General features: G+C 43.4%; 1 protein-coding gene across 1 annotated transcript; it reads left to right on the top strand.

Moving 5' to 3' along the window:
- Positions 1 to 5604: 5604 nt before the first annotated feature.
- LOC104571731 (high affinity choline transporter 1) lies at positions 5605 to 13776 on the top strand. Its single transcript, XM_010218858.2, has 8 exons — positions 5605 to 5782; positions 6826 to 6939; positions 8386 to 8541; positions 9293 to 9441; positions 10300 to 10443; positions 11022 to 11175; positions 12533 to 12750; positions 13255 to 13776. The coding sequence occupies exons 1-8, from the start codon at positions 5605 to 5607 to the stop codon at positions 13774 to 13776; spliced, it is 1635 nt and encodes a 544-aa protein (XP_010217160.2).
- Positions 13777 to 14947: the final 1171 nt, after the last annotated feature.

The raw sequence follows: 14947 nt of genomic DNA on the forward strand, positions 1-14947 counted from the left end.
CCAATAAGGATCATACACTGTGCTGTATTTCTGGTGGGGAGGACAAAGAAATCCCAAAATGTTCAGGATTCTCAGGGGAGCGACCTAGATTTTTTAAAGCCTTTTATAAAGGTGGAAAGGAGTTAGATTATTTAGGATCTGAGATTCCAATTTTTCTTCTAAACAGTCTTGCTAAATTCCTTGTCCAGAAAAAAAAAAAAAAAAAAAAAAACTAATCTGTTCAGCTCCAAGCACCCTGCGTGGCCATAAAACACAACGATTCTCAGGTAGAAGTTCACTACTTACCCTGTGGTTCACATGAGAAACGGAATCTTTGTTAATATACGCATTTATCAGCTGCACTAAACTGGTGCTCTCTGGCTGAATGTAAATACAGAATCACAGAATCCCAGAATGGTTGAGGTTGGAAGGGAACTCTAGAAATCATCTAGTCCAACCCTCCAGCAGGGACACCCAGAGCACGGGGCACAGGGTGGCATCCAGGCGGATTTGGAAGATCTCCAGAGAAGGAGACTCCACAACCTCTCTGGGCAGCCTATTCCAGGGCTCTGTCGCCCTCACAGCAAAGAAGTCCTTCCTCACATGGAGATGGAACTTCCTGTGCTTCAACTTGTACCCATGTACATAAATACCTTCCGGTCCCCTCAAAATCTAGGCTTGATCTCACCTGCCTGTTCTCATTAACTTGCTGGCTGGGCACTCCTAAACAGACCTAAATTAGGATCTTCAAATAATATATTGAGCAGCATTTGTGACACTGTAGGATTAACTGAAGGAGTGAGTTTCCCACCTTCCTGAGTCACTCTGAAGTCAAATCCCCGCATGTTTATTCCGTAGCTTGCTGTCATATTTGACAGGGTCCGATGCACATCAAGATTGTCTTCCCAGGAGCATCTGATAGACTTGGTAGCTGTGAAGGAGCATTTGCATCAACAAGGAGCATAGGCTCTTGAGCAAGAGTTCAACAGTGCCACATTTAACAAAAAGGAGGAAAACCTCACCACATTTTTGCCCTCGTGAGGCTGCATAGGAGACTCACTACTTTCTGTGAAGATCTATATGATGGTGCTAGAATAGATCTCATGGTTGAGTAGTTAACCAGTAAAGATAAACATTCAAGCAGTAAAGGTTATAATTATGTGCAGCTTAGTAATAATAGAGATGTAAGAGATATAACCTGAAAGGAAACAAATTGCATCAATCTTAATGTTACAGCAAGCAGTAATCCCACGAGGAACTGCGTAATTTGCCATCATCGCTCAAGATCAAGCCCTGGATGCTAAAAACCGTGAGTGGCAAATTTCAGAAATTCCATCTTTTCTGTGGCTTCTTCAAAGACTAATTCTTAGACATCCCAGGCTTCTCTGAGACAGCCAAATTGTGAGATAACTGTTGTCCATCCTAAATGCAGGTGTGCAGTTACAGAAACCTGAATTTATATGAAGTACTTGAAGTCTGTGTCTCAAAAAGAGGCACTTATATTTTCTCAGTCAGAAGTTGCTCATATTACTAGATTGTAGCATAGCTGCATGTTGTTTGAACACATTTAGATTTTACAAACAGGCTGTTTGTGCTACTGTGTCCTGCAGCATACAGAGTCCTTTATACAAACTGCTGCTGGAAATGTCAGAGCAGTACAAAGATGAGCTGTGCATGTATAACTCCCTGGTGCAATGTTTTACCACTAGACACAGGAAATTTGTCGCATAAAACTGAAAAGTACATTTTGGAAAGAAAGCATAAAAGAACAGACAACTTAGCTGAAGTTTGGAAGCATAAGTCAGTGCATCCAAACCCAAAAACTAACACTCATTTTAATCTGTGAAGTCTGAACAAAGAGGACATCAAAAGAAAGCCAACTAATTCAACCAGGAAAAGAGGTGGGGAGGTAGCTGCAAGTAATGATACTCAGCATGTAGTCAGTGCACCGTCAGAAGAGGAGCTCCACAAGCTCTTCCCTCAATATCAGCCCTGGCATCTCCTTGACGAAGCCGGTTTGCAGCGTCAGCGCTGGGAGAGAGGGAGATACCCCCTGGCACGTCTCACTTCAAGCGAGGAAGTCCAAACACTGCTGCCATCTGCATGCTCCAAGCTGTCCTGCCCTGGGGACTCTTAATGTCATGTCTGTGCACTGTCTATCCTGACCCTATGCAATTGCTGGTTTTACTGATATATGTAAATATTAAATATTGCTATTCTGAAGTTATTTGCTGGTTTGATTTGTGTGGGCTACCTTTGATCTAGCTTCATTAAGAACCAGTAACATGGAATAACATAGAAAGTAGAGTGAAATTCGTCTTATCTAACTTGAGTGGTCAAAAAGGGACTTCTTTGGGCATAGGCATCAAGTCCGATAGGCTGTGAAGAAAGAGAGGTTTCTCTTAGTCTGTTCAGAAAGCAGTGCTTAAGGCAAATGGGAAGAATTGTATCTCCAGGCATGGTCCAGTTCTCCATATTATACAAGAATATGTAGCGCCAGAAATGCACTGAAAAATCCTGCCTGGCATCCTCTTTGTCCTGGTGCTTCGTCTACCTTGGCACGTGGAGCAAAAGCAGTGGATAGGCTGGTCCCTGCAGACCCCTCCATGCCATGACCCTCCAGGCTCTGGTTTACTGCCCCTTCCCCATGTTTCCTTCATTCCTCCCAGGGAGGTTCCTCACAGGCAACACTTTTTTTTTTTTTTTTGGCAAACAAAATCTTTTAAAAATCTCAAAGGAAATTTAAAGCACAAGATCTTTCCAGCTCCTCTAGAGAGTTTGTTTCTTTTCCTGTAGAGCATCCCTGGGCTCTCCACTACCTGGGGGAGTCTCCGGGCAGCCTCCCACTGGAAATGCTGCTGTTGTCCCTTCCAAATCTCATTTGCTCCCACGGGCTGCTGAGAGCTGTCTGAAAGCGGAGCATCGACCACACCGTCGCGTGCTGAACAGAGCACAGGGGAAGAGCTCTTTCAAAGGCAGAGAAGCCACCACATCCTGTTCACCTCTCTTCCTTCCAGCTGATTAGCTTCAAACTCAACCCTCAGATGAATATCCCACATGTGGATTACTAAACCCAGGAATAGCCCAGTTCCTCGTCCAGCAGCATGTATCTCCCATAGGTGCTCTGTAATATCTGCCTGCCTGCCCGGACATCTCAGATGTTTTAGGGCATCTCAGATGGCACCAGACACCTCTATGTGAGCATCTAAATCAAACCCTGTGGTATTTTCTGGCTACATTGGCACTGCTTTTAAAAGACCTGTCCTCTCCCTGTCTTACCTCCCAGGATGACCTAAGATAGATGAGTGAATCTCATCCTAAAATTGTGTATTTGTTCCCATCAGCTATGCAGGGAGCTTGCAGCGATGATCCATAAGCTGTGAGATGTCACTCTTAAGCTGCAGACCTCTGCGTGAACTGGGAGATGAAACCTCTCTGACATCTTCCTATTGATGAGATTTTTTTTTTCCCCGTAAAATAGCTACATTGGCCGAGAGTCACCTAGTGGCGAGAGAGCATCATAACAGATTCAGTGAGGAAATCATTCTTTATAATATAAACTCGTGCTTGTAAGATCCTTCTTTCAAGCACTATATCTCAGCCAAAAAAAAAAAAAAGGTTCATGAGAATTACCATATCCATACTTTTTCTCTGAGTCTCCTACATCCCACTGTGTAAAGTTTTCACTTATAGTTCGTTCTCTCAGAGATCTGCCCTATAGCCTGATCTTTAAAGAAAGTCTCCCTGGAGATTTTTAACCCTGTCACTCCTTTCCTTTTTTCTTCAAGAGATGATAGAAAGTAGAGTTGATGCAGACTTTCACTGCAGATGTTGGAAAAACAAACTCAAATTTTGCTTTGAATGTGTTTGAGTCAATATTGGTTGAGTCCTGCAGGACTCTGCCTGCAGACACTGGCCGGACCAGGTGGACGTAGCACTGAGTGTCTCCTCGTGTACCTGGCTGCTGAACAGCGTGGGACCCATCTTCAACGGGCTGGGCCTTCATCCATTTATTTCCTGTCTGAAAACTGTTGTGCCCAGAAAAACACTTAGCCAATCCTTATGTGCATAAATGGTGCTTTAAGGTTTTGAGATATCCTGTTTTGAGAAGAGGAGACACTCTAGAGAAATCAGAGCCTTCATTGCCACTCCAGGTCCAGCTTTTATGACTGTTGTAGCTGAAGTCAAAGTGGAAGCGTCTATTTCTAAGTGCCACCCAGAAAATGTGCCTTTAAAATGCACTGTGTCTCTTTCCCGCATTTGTACATGAATAATTAAGTGAAAGCTAAAAACTCTTATTAGTCAAAACAATATTTGTTTCTAAATACAAAGTAGGATTTTTTCCTAAAGGAGGGAATATCCTGGGTGTCAGGATTTTTCATATATTTTCATTTCATCTTTCTTAAACACTCTTGATACAGCAGTAGTGCCACATCACCACAGAACTTACCAAAACCTCATTTTCCCTTCGAATTCTTTATGCACTTTGTTCTGAACGTAGGATTTAAAGTCAGATCTGCTCTGGCAGGTTTGAGGAAACCCCTTCCCTCTGTTTACCTGCACTTTGGGCTGGTCTCCCTCCCGAAGCAGCGAGTGCCGCTGGAGCTGGAGCTCTGGTCCCTGGTGCTGCCGCTGCTCCCGGCTCTGTCCCGCTGCTCTCGGCCCTGGCTCTTTGCAGGATGCAGTGCAGGAAGGCGACCAGCTGGTTCCCATAGTGAAAGGCTCTATCTGCTCCACTGATAAATACAGGGACCTAGGAAAGCCAGGCCAGCTTTCTTAGAGGGTTTGTTTTGTTTTAACATAGAATCAGTTATTTAGAATCACACCAAACCAGATTCAAAAGATTCACAGGACAACTAAGCAGAGAGCTGTATGGCAACTCTATAATAAATGCCTACAACTTATTCCCTAATGCATATGTGGGTTTTTCCTCAGAGTTTTGTCCCTTTAAAGGGAGCTTCTGAAAGTAGTAAAGTCTGTATTCCGTTTTTATATATTCTAAATATATTTTATGTATTATATATTTTAGGTATCCACCTCACAGTCCTGTCTGTTTTCAGAAAGCAAGCAATTATGTGCTTGCTTTGAATACTAGGATATAGCTCCGTCAGTTGATCGTTGGTAAATCTTTCACCATTTCCAGACTTTAGTTTGATTATTATGGTAGATTTAGTTCAGTCAAACTTAAACAGACAAATTCTTAGCAATATCTTTTGGGTTAACCTTGTAAACAGAACCTAGAGAAATGGGTACAGATTATTTACATACCATTCCCTACCAGACCAAATATAACATTTACCCTCCTCTAAGCCAAGCTAGCATTACCCCTCTCATCAGTGTTCATTTATTCTTATCAGTGCTTATTCCTTCCCACTTGTTCTCTGCTGACCATGAAATCAGACTGGATATTTCCCTAAGAAGGGTAGAAACTGAAGGGTGACCAGTAGCATCTGCATCCAGTTCTCAGACTCTTTCTCCCACAGTACAGTAAATAAATCGCTAGTGGATTTATTTTATTTTATTTTATTTTTTAATTTTTCTATTTTTCTCTAATTGTAAACTCTGCCAAGGCATATAGTCATAAATCCATTGTTTATCTCCATGATCTAAATTAAACAACGGAAGATGGCTCTCAATATACCAGGTGTGATATCTCTGAGTGTGTTTTACATACTAACTTTAGCTACTGGAGTTTGGGCTTCTTGGAAAAGCAAAAAAGATCAGAAGAATAGAAACTCCACTGAAATGGCCATAGTTGGCGGGAGGAATATAAATGTTTTCATTGGCTTGTTTACTGCTACTGGTAAGTTTTCTAAAAGGAATTATTTAATTCTTCTTAAAATATATGTACGATGTGGAGTTGGGGGGCTTTTTTTTTTTCCCTTTCCAAAGAAGTTGCCTTCCTTTAATGTCCAGAGAGATTTAAGCTGAGCATGGCTTTAAAGGGACATACTTTTGTGAATCATTTGGGGATGGATTCTTCCAGAACTCTTTTCACTGTGCAGAACAAGATGTTTATGTGGATTCTTTTAAATTAAAGACTGTGGCCTGAAGAATGTGGCACTTTTCATTAAGGAGGAGTGTGGTCTTCATCTTAGACCAGTTTCTGTTATCTGCTGTAGCAGAAGGGCCCTACTCATGGAATAACCCAGTCCCAGGTGGAACAATTTGCTCCCCACAATGTGTTCCCCTGGGCTCTCGGCTGGTGGGAGCGATAAGGAGAGAGGCTTCCTTGCTGCCAGCTGCACTTCTCTGTCCTCTTCCTCCCCAGCTGCATGACATCAGCTAGAATTTGGTTCCCTGCTTGTTTTTTGGCAAAGGGTGATATTTGTCTACCTAATATATTTGGTTTGGCCCATATATATATATGTATATATATATTTTGGCCCATCCTTAAGTTTGCTATTCTGAGTGCAGTGCCTGCTTGCATTTTTTCTTCCCCAAGGTCTGTTGTCTTAGCCTGTACAACGGAGACTCAGGGTGACGATCCGTCAGTCCCAGCAGAAAAACAAGGGCCATTCTGCCTGCTGTAGCAAGCATCTTCCACTGAGACAAATGAATCAAAGAAAGGGCATTTTCGAATTGCTTCTAAATGCCTAAGCACTAATGAGCTTTTCCATGCGCACATAGACATCCATTCTGGAACCTAATCTTAAATTTCTTTAGGGTGGGATTCTACTATTGTTATCCCCACTCAATGGTACATCTCACTACGAGAGAAGATTTTTGAAAGGAAACAGGCATGTGCTTACATATTTGCATGAGCTAAAGGTTTACAAGTTCTGCTATGAGATTAGTTGAGAATATGTGCCATAACTCTTACCTCTCCATCTTTTCTGTTCACAGCCACCTGGGTTGGAGGAGCATATATCAACGGCACAGCTGAAATTGTCTACTTGCCTTCAAAAGGACTGCTGTGGGTCCAGGCACCGGTGGGATTTGCCTTGTCCCTTCTTATTGGTAAATAATTAACATAGTAATCAGGGCATCGTAAAAGTCTCAAAAAAACGCCTCTTTTTTTGCAGTCTCTGGTAGATTCAGAATAGGCGTTTACAATCCTATCCTCTAAGCTGAAATATTTGAAACCAGGTTGGCTTGAAACAGGTGCAGAGTTTTGACTGCCTGGAACAATTTATAAGTCTACAATCTGACTAGCCTTATCACAAGATTAGTTTGTGATGGATCCCGCTAAGTGCCACCTAACAGGCATTTGCTGTTGAGTTGAAACAGAGATCCACACCTTTCTATGCCAGCTAGACTTGCAGGATCATATACTTGCTTCTGATTCCAAGGATTTTTGGACTCATGCTGAGGTTGAGCTGTCTTCCTTCTCTCCCTTCTGTGCAAAGTGGGACCATAAAGACCAAAGTTGCTTCCAGACCACACTAGTATTTGCTGTAATTCTCCAAGGAGAAGTGATGATTAAAGTAAGGATACCTGTGCAGACCTTGCACAAGAATTTTTTAAATTGCAATAACCTTTATTCTCAAGTCAGAGAAAAGAGTCCAACTGGCGTGAATATGAATCAGGCTTAGAAATATACTGCCAGCGTTTCCTATGTGAGTAATTCTAACTAATGAAATTGGGGAGAGCAGGTCTGATCCTGCAATCTTTACTCAGGTCAGTAGTGCCCAGACAAGCAGTCCTGTTGGCTTTAGGCTTAGACACAATACACATTCCTTGGTTTTAATGAGGCTACTGTGTGACTGAGGTCTAATATTTAGATGAAGATGGGTGGGACTCAGCCGAGTGTGCAGATTAAAACAATATAATTCTGGGAAGAGACAATGAAGCCACCAAACTGAAAATGTAAATGGGAAAGGAATGTATGGTGTCAGGAGGTCAAGGGCAAAATATTCAGTTCTTTTTCACCAAATATGGGTCTCTAATTCATCTCTATTTGCCCATTGTTTTTGCCTAGGGAAGCATTTCAGAAAATATTGTCTCCTAGAACATAGGTTGATAGATTATTGTAAATGAAGGGGAGTCTACGTGCAATTTTCTTAAGAGTTGCATTTCCAAGTCCCTGTTACAGTCAGTGGAGCTGTACTGGATACAGATAATGTATCTGAGGTTCAGCTTAGGCTTAAGCAGATATTTAGAAGCACAGTTCCATTGCCAACGTCCAGGTATCTTGTGCCACTTGGGATGCCCTAGTGGATTCTGTTTCACCTCCGGTAGCCAATACAAAAAGATGCAGGTCTCCCAAAAGTTTTGGGCCATAATTGCCAGTCACAAGCAGGTGTCCCTGACAACCTAGAACCTCACCTTTAGGCAAGGAAATCAAGCTCCCTGCATCTGGCCAGCTGCATGAGTCTGATATACACCTAAATGCCATTGAATCCTGACATTTTCCTTGGAGATAACACATCCAAAGTTCTGTCTAAATATTATCATTTCTAATAGGTGGTTTCTTCTTTGTAAATCCAATGAGAATGAGGAATTACATGACAGTGATGGACCCGCTCCAAGAAATATATGGGAACATGATGGGAAGCTTACTTTTCATTCCACCACTGCTAGGAGAAGTGTTCTGGTTTGCAGCTATCCTGGCTTCCCTAGGTAAATATTTACCTCACTGTTATATTTTTGAAGATGATGTGGTACAATAAGCACAGTATAATACAGATCTAGGAGCTGTGTTAGACTTAGGTGTGAAAAGTTGTGTTGCATGCTTCTTTTTTAAGAGGAACACAATTTATGAAAAACATTCTCTTTGGGTTTAGAACAAAATTGGTTGGAATGGCTCAACTTTGCCTGTTGTATATACTCATTATACTAGAGAATTATGGCAATATGATTTTTTATCTTGATCTTACTGTGGCAGAGCAGATGCAAAGAGCTAAAGCGACCAGTCAAGGGCTATGCAGAAAGGTGGTAGCAGAAGCAGGCAAGAGCATGAGTCTTAGCTCTGCCTGCTCTCTGCTAGACCATGAGCTTCTCAGCCAGCAAGATGTGCTGATACTTGGCAGAGCTGCAGAGGCGATCTGGCTCTGCAGGACTTGGTGCTGCTGTCAAGAGATCACACACAGAAGAATGGTTTGTATGGACAGGGGGTAGGGAAGCAGAGTGCTGGGCAGACCCAAGGGAAGGACTGGGAAGGCAGTGCTGCAAGACGCAGCTGTGCTGGGAGTTCAGGTGAGCAGGTGCTTGCCAGAGCAAGGGAAGGAAACAACATGAGACTCTGGAGTGAACCAAAGCAGCTAAGGAGATATTGGTGGAAAGAGGAGAACTGTGAGAAAACAGAAGGAGGGCTATTCCATTACCTTGAGTAGAATATTGATAAGCAGGGGGCTGCTTTCCTTGTCTGCAGGAGCAACAATAAGGGTCATCTTGGATATTGGAAGCTCCCTAGCTATCATCATCTCAGCATTCACTGTCATAGTCTACACTCTAATGGGAGGCCTCTACTCTGTTGCCTACACGGATGTCATCCAGCTGGTTTTCATTACCCTCAGCCTGGCAAGTCCTGTGTATTTCTTCGTTATCAATTTCCTAGCTAAGATAAGGGCCAAAATCCTGTTCTTCTTTTCAGCAAGGGGGAGACTAAAAGCAACTCCATCAATACTAGCCACTGCCCCACAGACCTCCTTCAGGAGAAGACCTTCAGAGAGGTCTTCCAGATGTTGTATATGACTTACACAAGCTATTATCTCTGCTGGGTGAATGCAGCTGCCTACAAGGTCTGCAGCATCTGTCCACAATGATCATGCCTGGAAAGAGATATGATTATTGAAGGCATCAATTGACCTGATTTTAAGACTCAACTTTTGGATGATGCTATCGATCAGAAATGTGAAGATTTAAGTACCTCAAGGGAGGGAGTAAGGAGGATGGTGTTGTCCTCTTTTCACTGGTGGCCACCAACAGAACTAAGGGTAATGGCCACAAACTGAAGTACCAAAAGTTCCGCATGAACTTAAGGAAAAATTTTTTAACAGTGAGGGTGACAGAGCACTGGAACAGGCTGCCCAGAGAGGTTGTGGAGTCTCCTTCTCTGGAGATCTTCAAAACCCACCTGGATGCCACCCTGTGCCATGTGCTCTAGGTGATCCTGCATGCGCAGGGGGGTTGGACTAGATGATCTCTAGAGGTCCCTTCCAACCCTAAGCATTCTATGATTCTATGATTCTATGATTCTATGATTTAGATTAAGCAAGGGGGCGATAAAAGAAGTCTGAGATTAATTACATAATTTACATAATTTTAATTCTATAACATTGTCTTCTACATGCATATATCTTTGTTTCTATACCTGAGTGGTTCCCCCAAGAGCAAGGATCCTAGTGAACTAGTTGACTATTTCCATTTCTATCCTAGTGGGTCTGTATCCCCTTTGCCCTGATGAACTCGGCAACAGGAAATATTTACTACACAGCAACGCATAAATCCTACCAAGCCGCTTGGATTGGGAAAATAGAAAAGCAGTATCTTGGAAGATGGTTGGATGACTTCTTCTATCTGGTAGGAAATGTTTCTTGGACAGGTGGCTGAGAAAAGGAATCGAGGATATCTCTGCCTGGAAAACTTGTGGGTTCTTCCAGGCAGGGGCTGACAACTTGCACAGCTGGCAAAGTCAAGATGAGGTTTAAACACTTTTTCTCAGCCACTGTGCAGCACATTGAGTGGGTTGGGGATATTCAGGTCTCAGCTTTGGTTTGGACAGAAGAGGTAGGGATACTACGACCTGCAGTCGCCTCCTTAAACCCAGCACCCATGCAAAGGAAGGGCACTTCTTCAGTAAGATCATCCAGACAGCTAGTTCCACAGCAGACACTAAATAAGCTATTTCCAGTCTTTTGGGAAGTTGGTCTTGCAGCTCAGTACTTCTAACATAAATATGTATAATTCTCTCTATTAAAAAATATTTTAAAAGCAGTACTGCATTCTTGCTGCCATTAGTTCCACTGCGCAACTCAACTTTGGAACTACCAGTATAAACAAGAGGTGCCACAGGATGCTTTCTCTCACTAGATTAGCAATTAAGACCCACAGCAGCCAGGAGTCAGACAGGGAACACTGCTGACATCTGAATGTTTCAGGTGCTTGGGAGCATCCCATGGCAAACCTACTTCCAAAGAGTCCTCTCCTCTGCCTCGCTGGGACAGGCCAGGCTCATTTCCTATCTCTCTGGACTGGGCTGCTTCCTTATGGCCATCCCTCCTGTGCTCATTGGGGCAGCTGCAGCATCAACAGGTAAAACCAAATAATTTTTCTGTTAGTAATGAATTTGTTTCCATTATGGTGAAATGGCTTTCATGGACCTTCTGATAATAAAAGATGAAAGCAGAATCTGTCCTAAGCTGTGCCTAATACGGTACCCATGCTTCAGAAAGATTTATAAAATACTGTAAAATTATTTTCTGCACAAAACGTTATTCTCGTATTAACTTCTGCATCAGTAGTGAAATACCGATTGCTAATAAAGTTCAGGAGAAAAATAAACACTTGAAGAAATCAAAAAGTTCTTTAGGACAGGCATCTCTTTAGTGCCCCTGATATAGATGCTCCAAAGAGCAAGCTGGTCTTGCTCGTATCAGGGCTCTGCTCTTCCCCCAGCAGAACTCCAGGCACATTAGAGTTTTTTAGCTGTGCAGTCTAAGCATCCAAGAGCACCTGTGGGCTCTCAGGTCCTTCCATGCTGAAAAGGCTCAGATGAAGAGTATCAGTCTGCAAGCAGAGCCCCTAGACAGGGTGGTGGGTTACACATTCTGCCCCCTGGCAAAACTCTGCAGAGATGGGTGAGCCCAGAACTCAGACAGTCTGTTTTCCCAAGTCAGCCACCTCTTAAACATACCTATATTTAATGAAAGGTAGTCACCAGAGCAGCTCTCAGACTAAGCAAAGAGGTTCCTAATTAATTTAACTACCTGTAAGAAAATACAGCTCTAGAAAGAAGGCAGAATGGACAGTTGTCTGGGATTTAATGGTTAGGGTGGCCAAACCTGAGTTTAGATGAGATTTTCCCTATGCCTGCTGTGGATATAGCAGTAGCTTATGCACCCAACAAGAGACCTTTTGGGGTAAGTTTTAAAGAATACTTTCTAGTGAGACTGAGACAGAGGAATGACTTCTATTAGGAGATTATATCAAATCCTCACCAGAGAAGTTCTTAAAAACTTCTAAGTATGGCAGAAGCCCCAGGGCAGCTCTGACCTTGCTTTAGGATAGGGATGGAATAGACAACCTCTGTAAGTACCTTGCAGCCCTGTTTTCTTTGGCTTCTTGAGTTGCCTCATCGTGCATCAAACATACTATTCATGAGATCAAAAGAGTCTGTTTGCATCTAAGTCTAGTTTACTGTGGCCTTCATCATTGCATAAAGAGATGATAATCAAGTAGGTCTTTCCTGCCTGGACGTGCTGTCCTCTGTTCTTTCACTCTCTTACTTCACAGCCTGTAGTGATCACAACAGAATCCAAAAAGTGAATCTAAAGCCTAAAATACTGAGTGCGCCTCACTCCTTCTCTGATTCCTGTGAAAAGACGCATTCAAAGACAGCAGAAACATTAATGAAAGATTTATTGTGGTCTTTCCCTGTTCTCTTTTGAAGACTGGAACCAAACAAGCTATGGTCTTCCGAGTCCAGCAGATAGAGGAGAATCAGCCATGATACTGCCGTTCGTTTTACACTACCTCTGCCCAGCATATGTCTCCGTTATTGGTTTGGGAGCCATCTCTGCTGCTGCAATGTCTTCTGCAGACTCAGCACTTCTCTCTGCCAGCTCCATGTTTGCTCACAATATCTACAGAAAAATCCTGAGGAAAGAGGTATTTGGTTACAGCATTCCAAAGTTCTTGTACCAGGACAGAGACATAAAGCTATGAGTCTTAGAACTACAAAACACTAGTCCAGGATCTGGAGTGGGACAAAACAAGTGCAGCTGTTGTAGCCTCAGCAGCTGTTGGAGGTGAGCACGACCTGGATGAAGCCAGAGCTTGGCAGAAACTAGCCTGGAGCGGGAGCGTGCAGAGCAGTGCTAGTCCCTGCAAGTGTGAGCAGAGGTGGGAGCCCCTCTTTCTTCCCAGGGCTCTGGTTAAGCCTGTGCCTTGGGTGCTTGCTGAGCTCCCATGGAGCAGAAGAGGAAGCTTTGATGAACCCCAAATGCTGTTGTTTCCCCCCAGAAGTAGTGTCGTGGTGGCAGGGGACGGTGCTTGAGGTTGTCAGCTGAAATCGTTCCAAGGAGCTGGGGCAAGCTGTGTGTCCCATTACAATACCAACGTTATTTAATGAAGTTCCCAGAGTCTGTAACTTTGCAATCTCCTGTTTTACAGGCTACTGAGAGAGAAGTCTTATGGATCTTGAGGGCCTCCATGCTGGTGTTTGGGACTGGTGCTGCTGGCCTGGCCTTTTACTCCTATTCCGTCTACGACCTCTGGTTCCTCAGTGGGGAGCTGGTGTATGCCCTGCTCTTCCCTCAGCTGTGCTGTGCCCTCTTCGTTCCCAACACTAACACCTATGGCTCAGCTACTGGCTTCTTGGTTGGGCTCCTCCTAAGGCTGCTAGCAGGGGAGCCTGCCCTAAAAATCCCCCCCGTTATCCGGTACCCAGCCTGCTCCTTCGTGAAGGGGACCTACATTCAGCTGTTCCCCTTTAAAACATTCACCATGCTCCTCACCTTGGGGACGATCATTGCTGTTTCGTATCTGGCTGCATTTTTGTTCAAGAGAAACCTCCTTCCCCGCAGATGGGATGTTTGCAACATCATCAAGGAAGCCAGCACTCTCATTCCCCTGCAGCAGATGGAGAAACAGATGGATTTGCAAATGATTGCACTAGAAGAGCATCGTGATTAAATGTGAGACCTCATTTGAAAGGACACGGTGCGTTCTGCAATTAAGGTTTGGCACAAACAGCACTGCTGTTCCCTTTGCCTTCTCCAGTAATGAATATTATAAAGCCCTTAGAGTAATAAAGACGCAGTCCATTTATGCCAGGAGAATGAGTGAGCTCAAAGTCTGCAGTAATTAAAGGCGGGTAGGGTTGGAGCTTGATCTTCTAATGATGACCAGGGGGTACCCTGGGCCCCAGCAGGATTTGCTTTGGGGTTTTTCTGCTGTCCCACTAGAAAGCAAGTCCATGTTCCAGCATTTATGACATTATCAAAGCCCATGCTGTTCTCACCACAAAGGAGATGAGTTAATGTTTAATAGATTGGGAGTATTTAATTAAAAAAATGGAAAGTAAACCTGTTTCCATTGCAATAGGTGGAGCTTTCTCTACCATAGACTTTGATGGGGGGCTTCAGACGTGTAAAAATGTATAGATTACTGAATGTAACACAATCACCATAAAAAAATCATTTCTATGCCATTTTTGTATACTTTAAAGCTTTCCATGACCTTCCCAATCCTTTTGAACATGCTTCTTCCCAGCTACACAGCCAATCTGCTGCCACGTGGCTGAGGAGAGAATATCCCCATACACTTCTGCCCTAACACATCATATGATAGGAGAGGCGGCATCATCCCTTAATTATAGAGTGAAAAAATGAATAAATAAATAGCTGCCGTTTATGAAACCAGAATCAGCTGGAAAAAAATGAGGTACCCAAGAGGCTCTTGAACATCTTCCCTAATGCACCTGGTTAAATCGCACGTGTGGAGGTGCCACCCCAGCAGAACGGTGGGATGCTGTGAAACAAATGTCTAAGCAGATGCATAAGACCTCAGAAGACTGTGATGCTTGCAGGATGCTGGAAAGTGATACTGAACCTACTTGCAAGGACACTAAGTCCTGAGAATGAGATCCCAAATGATTCAAGCCAAAAGGTCTTCACAGAAAAGCCCAGGTACTTTGATTACAAAAAATCCTAACAGGTTGGTGTGTTAGGAGGAGAAAAGCCACAAAAATGAATGGCAGCAGAAGCTGACTGCAGCAGCTCAGCTCACTAGTGCATTTGGTATCTAGCCTGAAGTCTGATGGACAGGCACCATCCTTCAGGTGTGAGGCAGGAGTTGAAGTAAA

Source organism: Tinamus guttatus, unplaced genomic scaffold, assembly GCF_059628265.1.
Source record: "Tinamus guttatus ecotype Peru unplaced genomic scaffold, ASM5962826v1 Tinamus_guttatus_pri_ptg000150l, whole genome shotgun sequence".
Lineage (NCBI taxonomy): Eukaryota > Metazoa > Chordata > Aves > Tinamiformes > Tinamidae > Tinamus > Tinamus guttatus.

Coding starts and splice junctions, on each gene's coding strand:
- LOC104571731 (XM_010218858.2), top strand. CDS start 5,605: ATGGCTCTCAATATACCAGGTGTGATATCTCTGAGTGTGTTTTACATA. Junction 8,542..9,292: donor AGCTATCCTGGCTTCCCTAG/GTAAATATTTAC, acceptor CCTTGTCTGCAG/GAGCAACAATAAGGGTCATC. Junction 11,176..12,532: donor GGCAGCTGCAGCATCAACAG/GTAAAACCAAAT, acceptor TCTCTTTTGAAG/ACTGGAACCAAACAAGCTAT.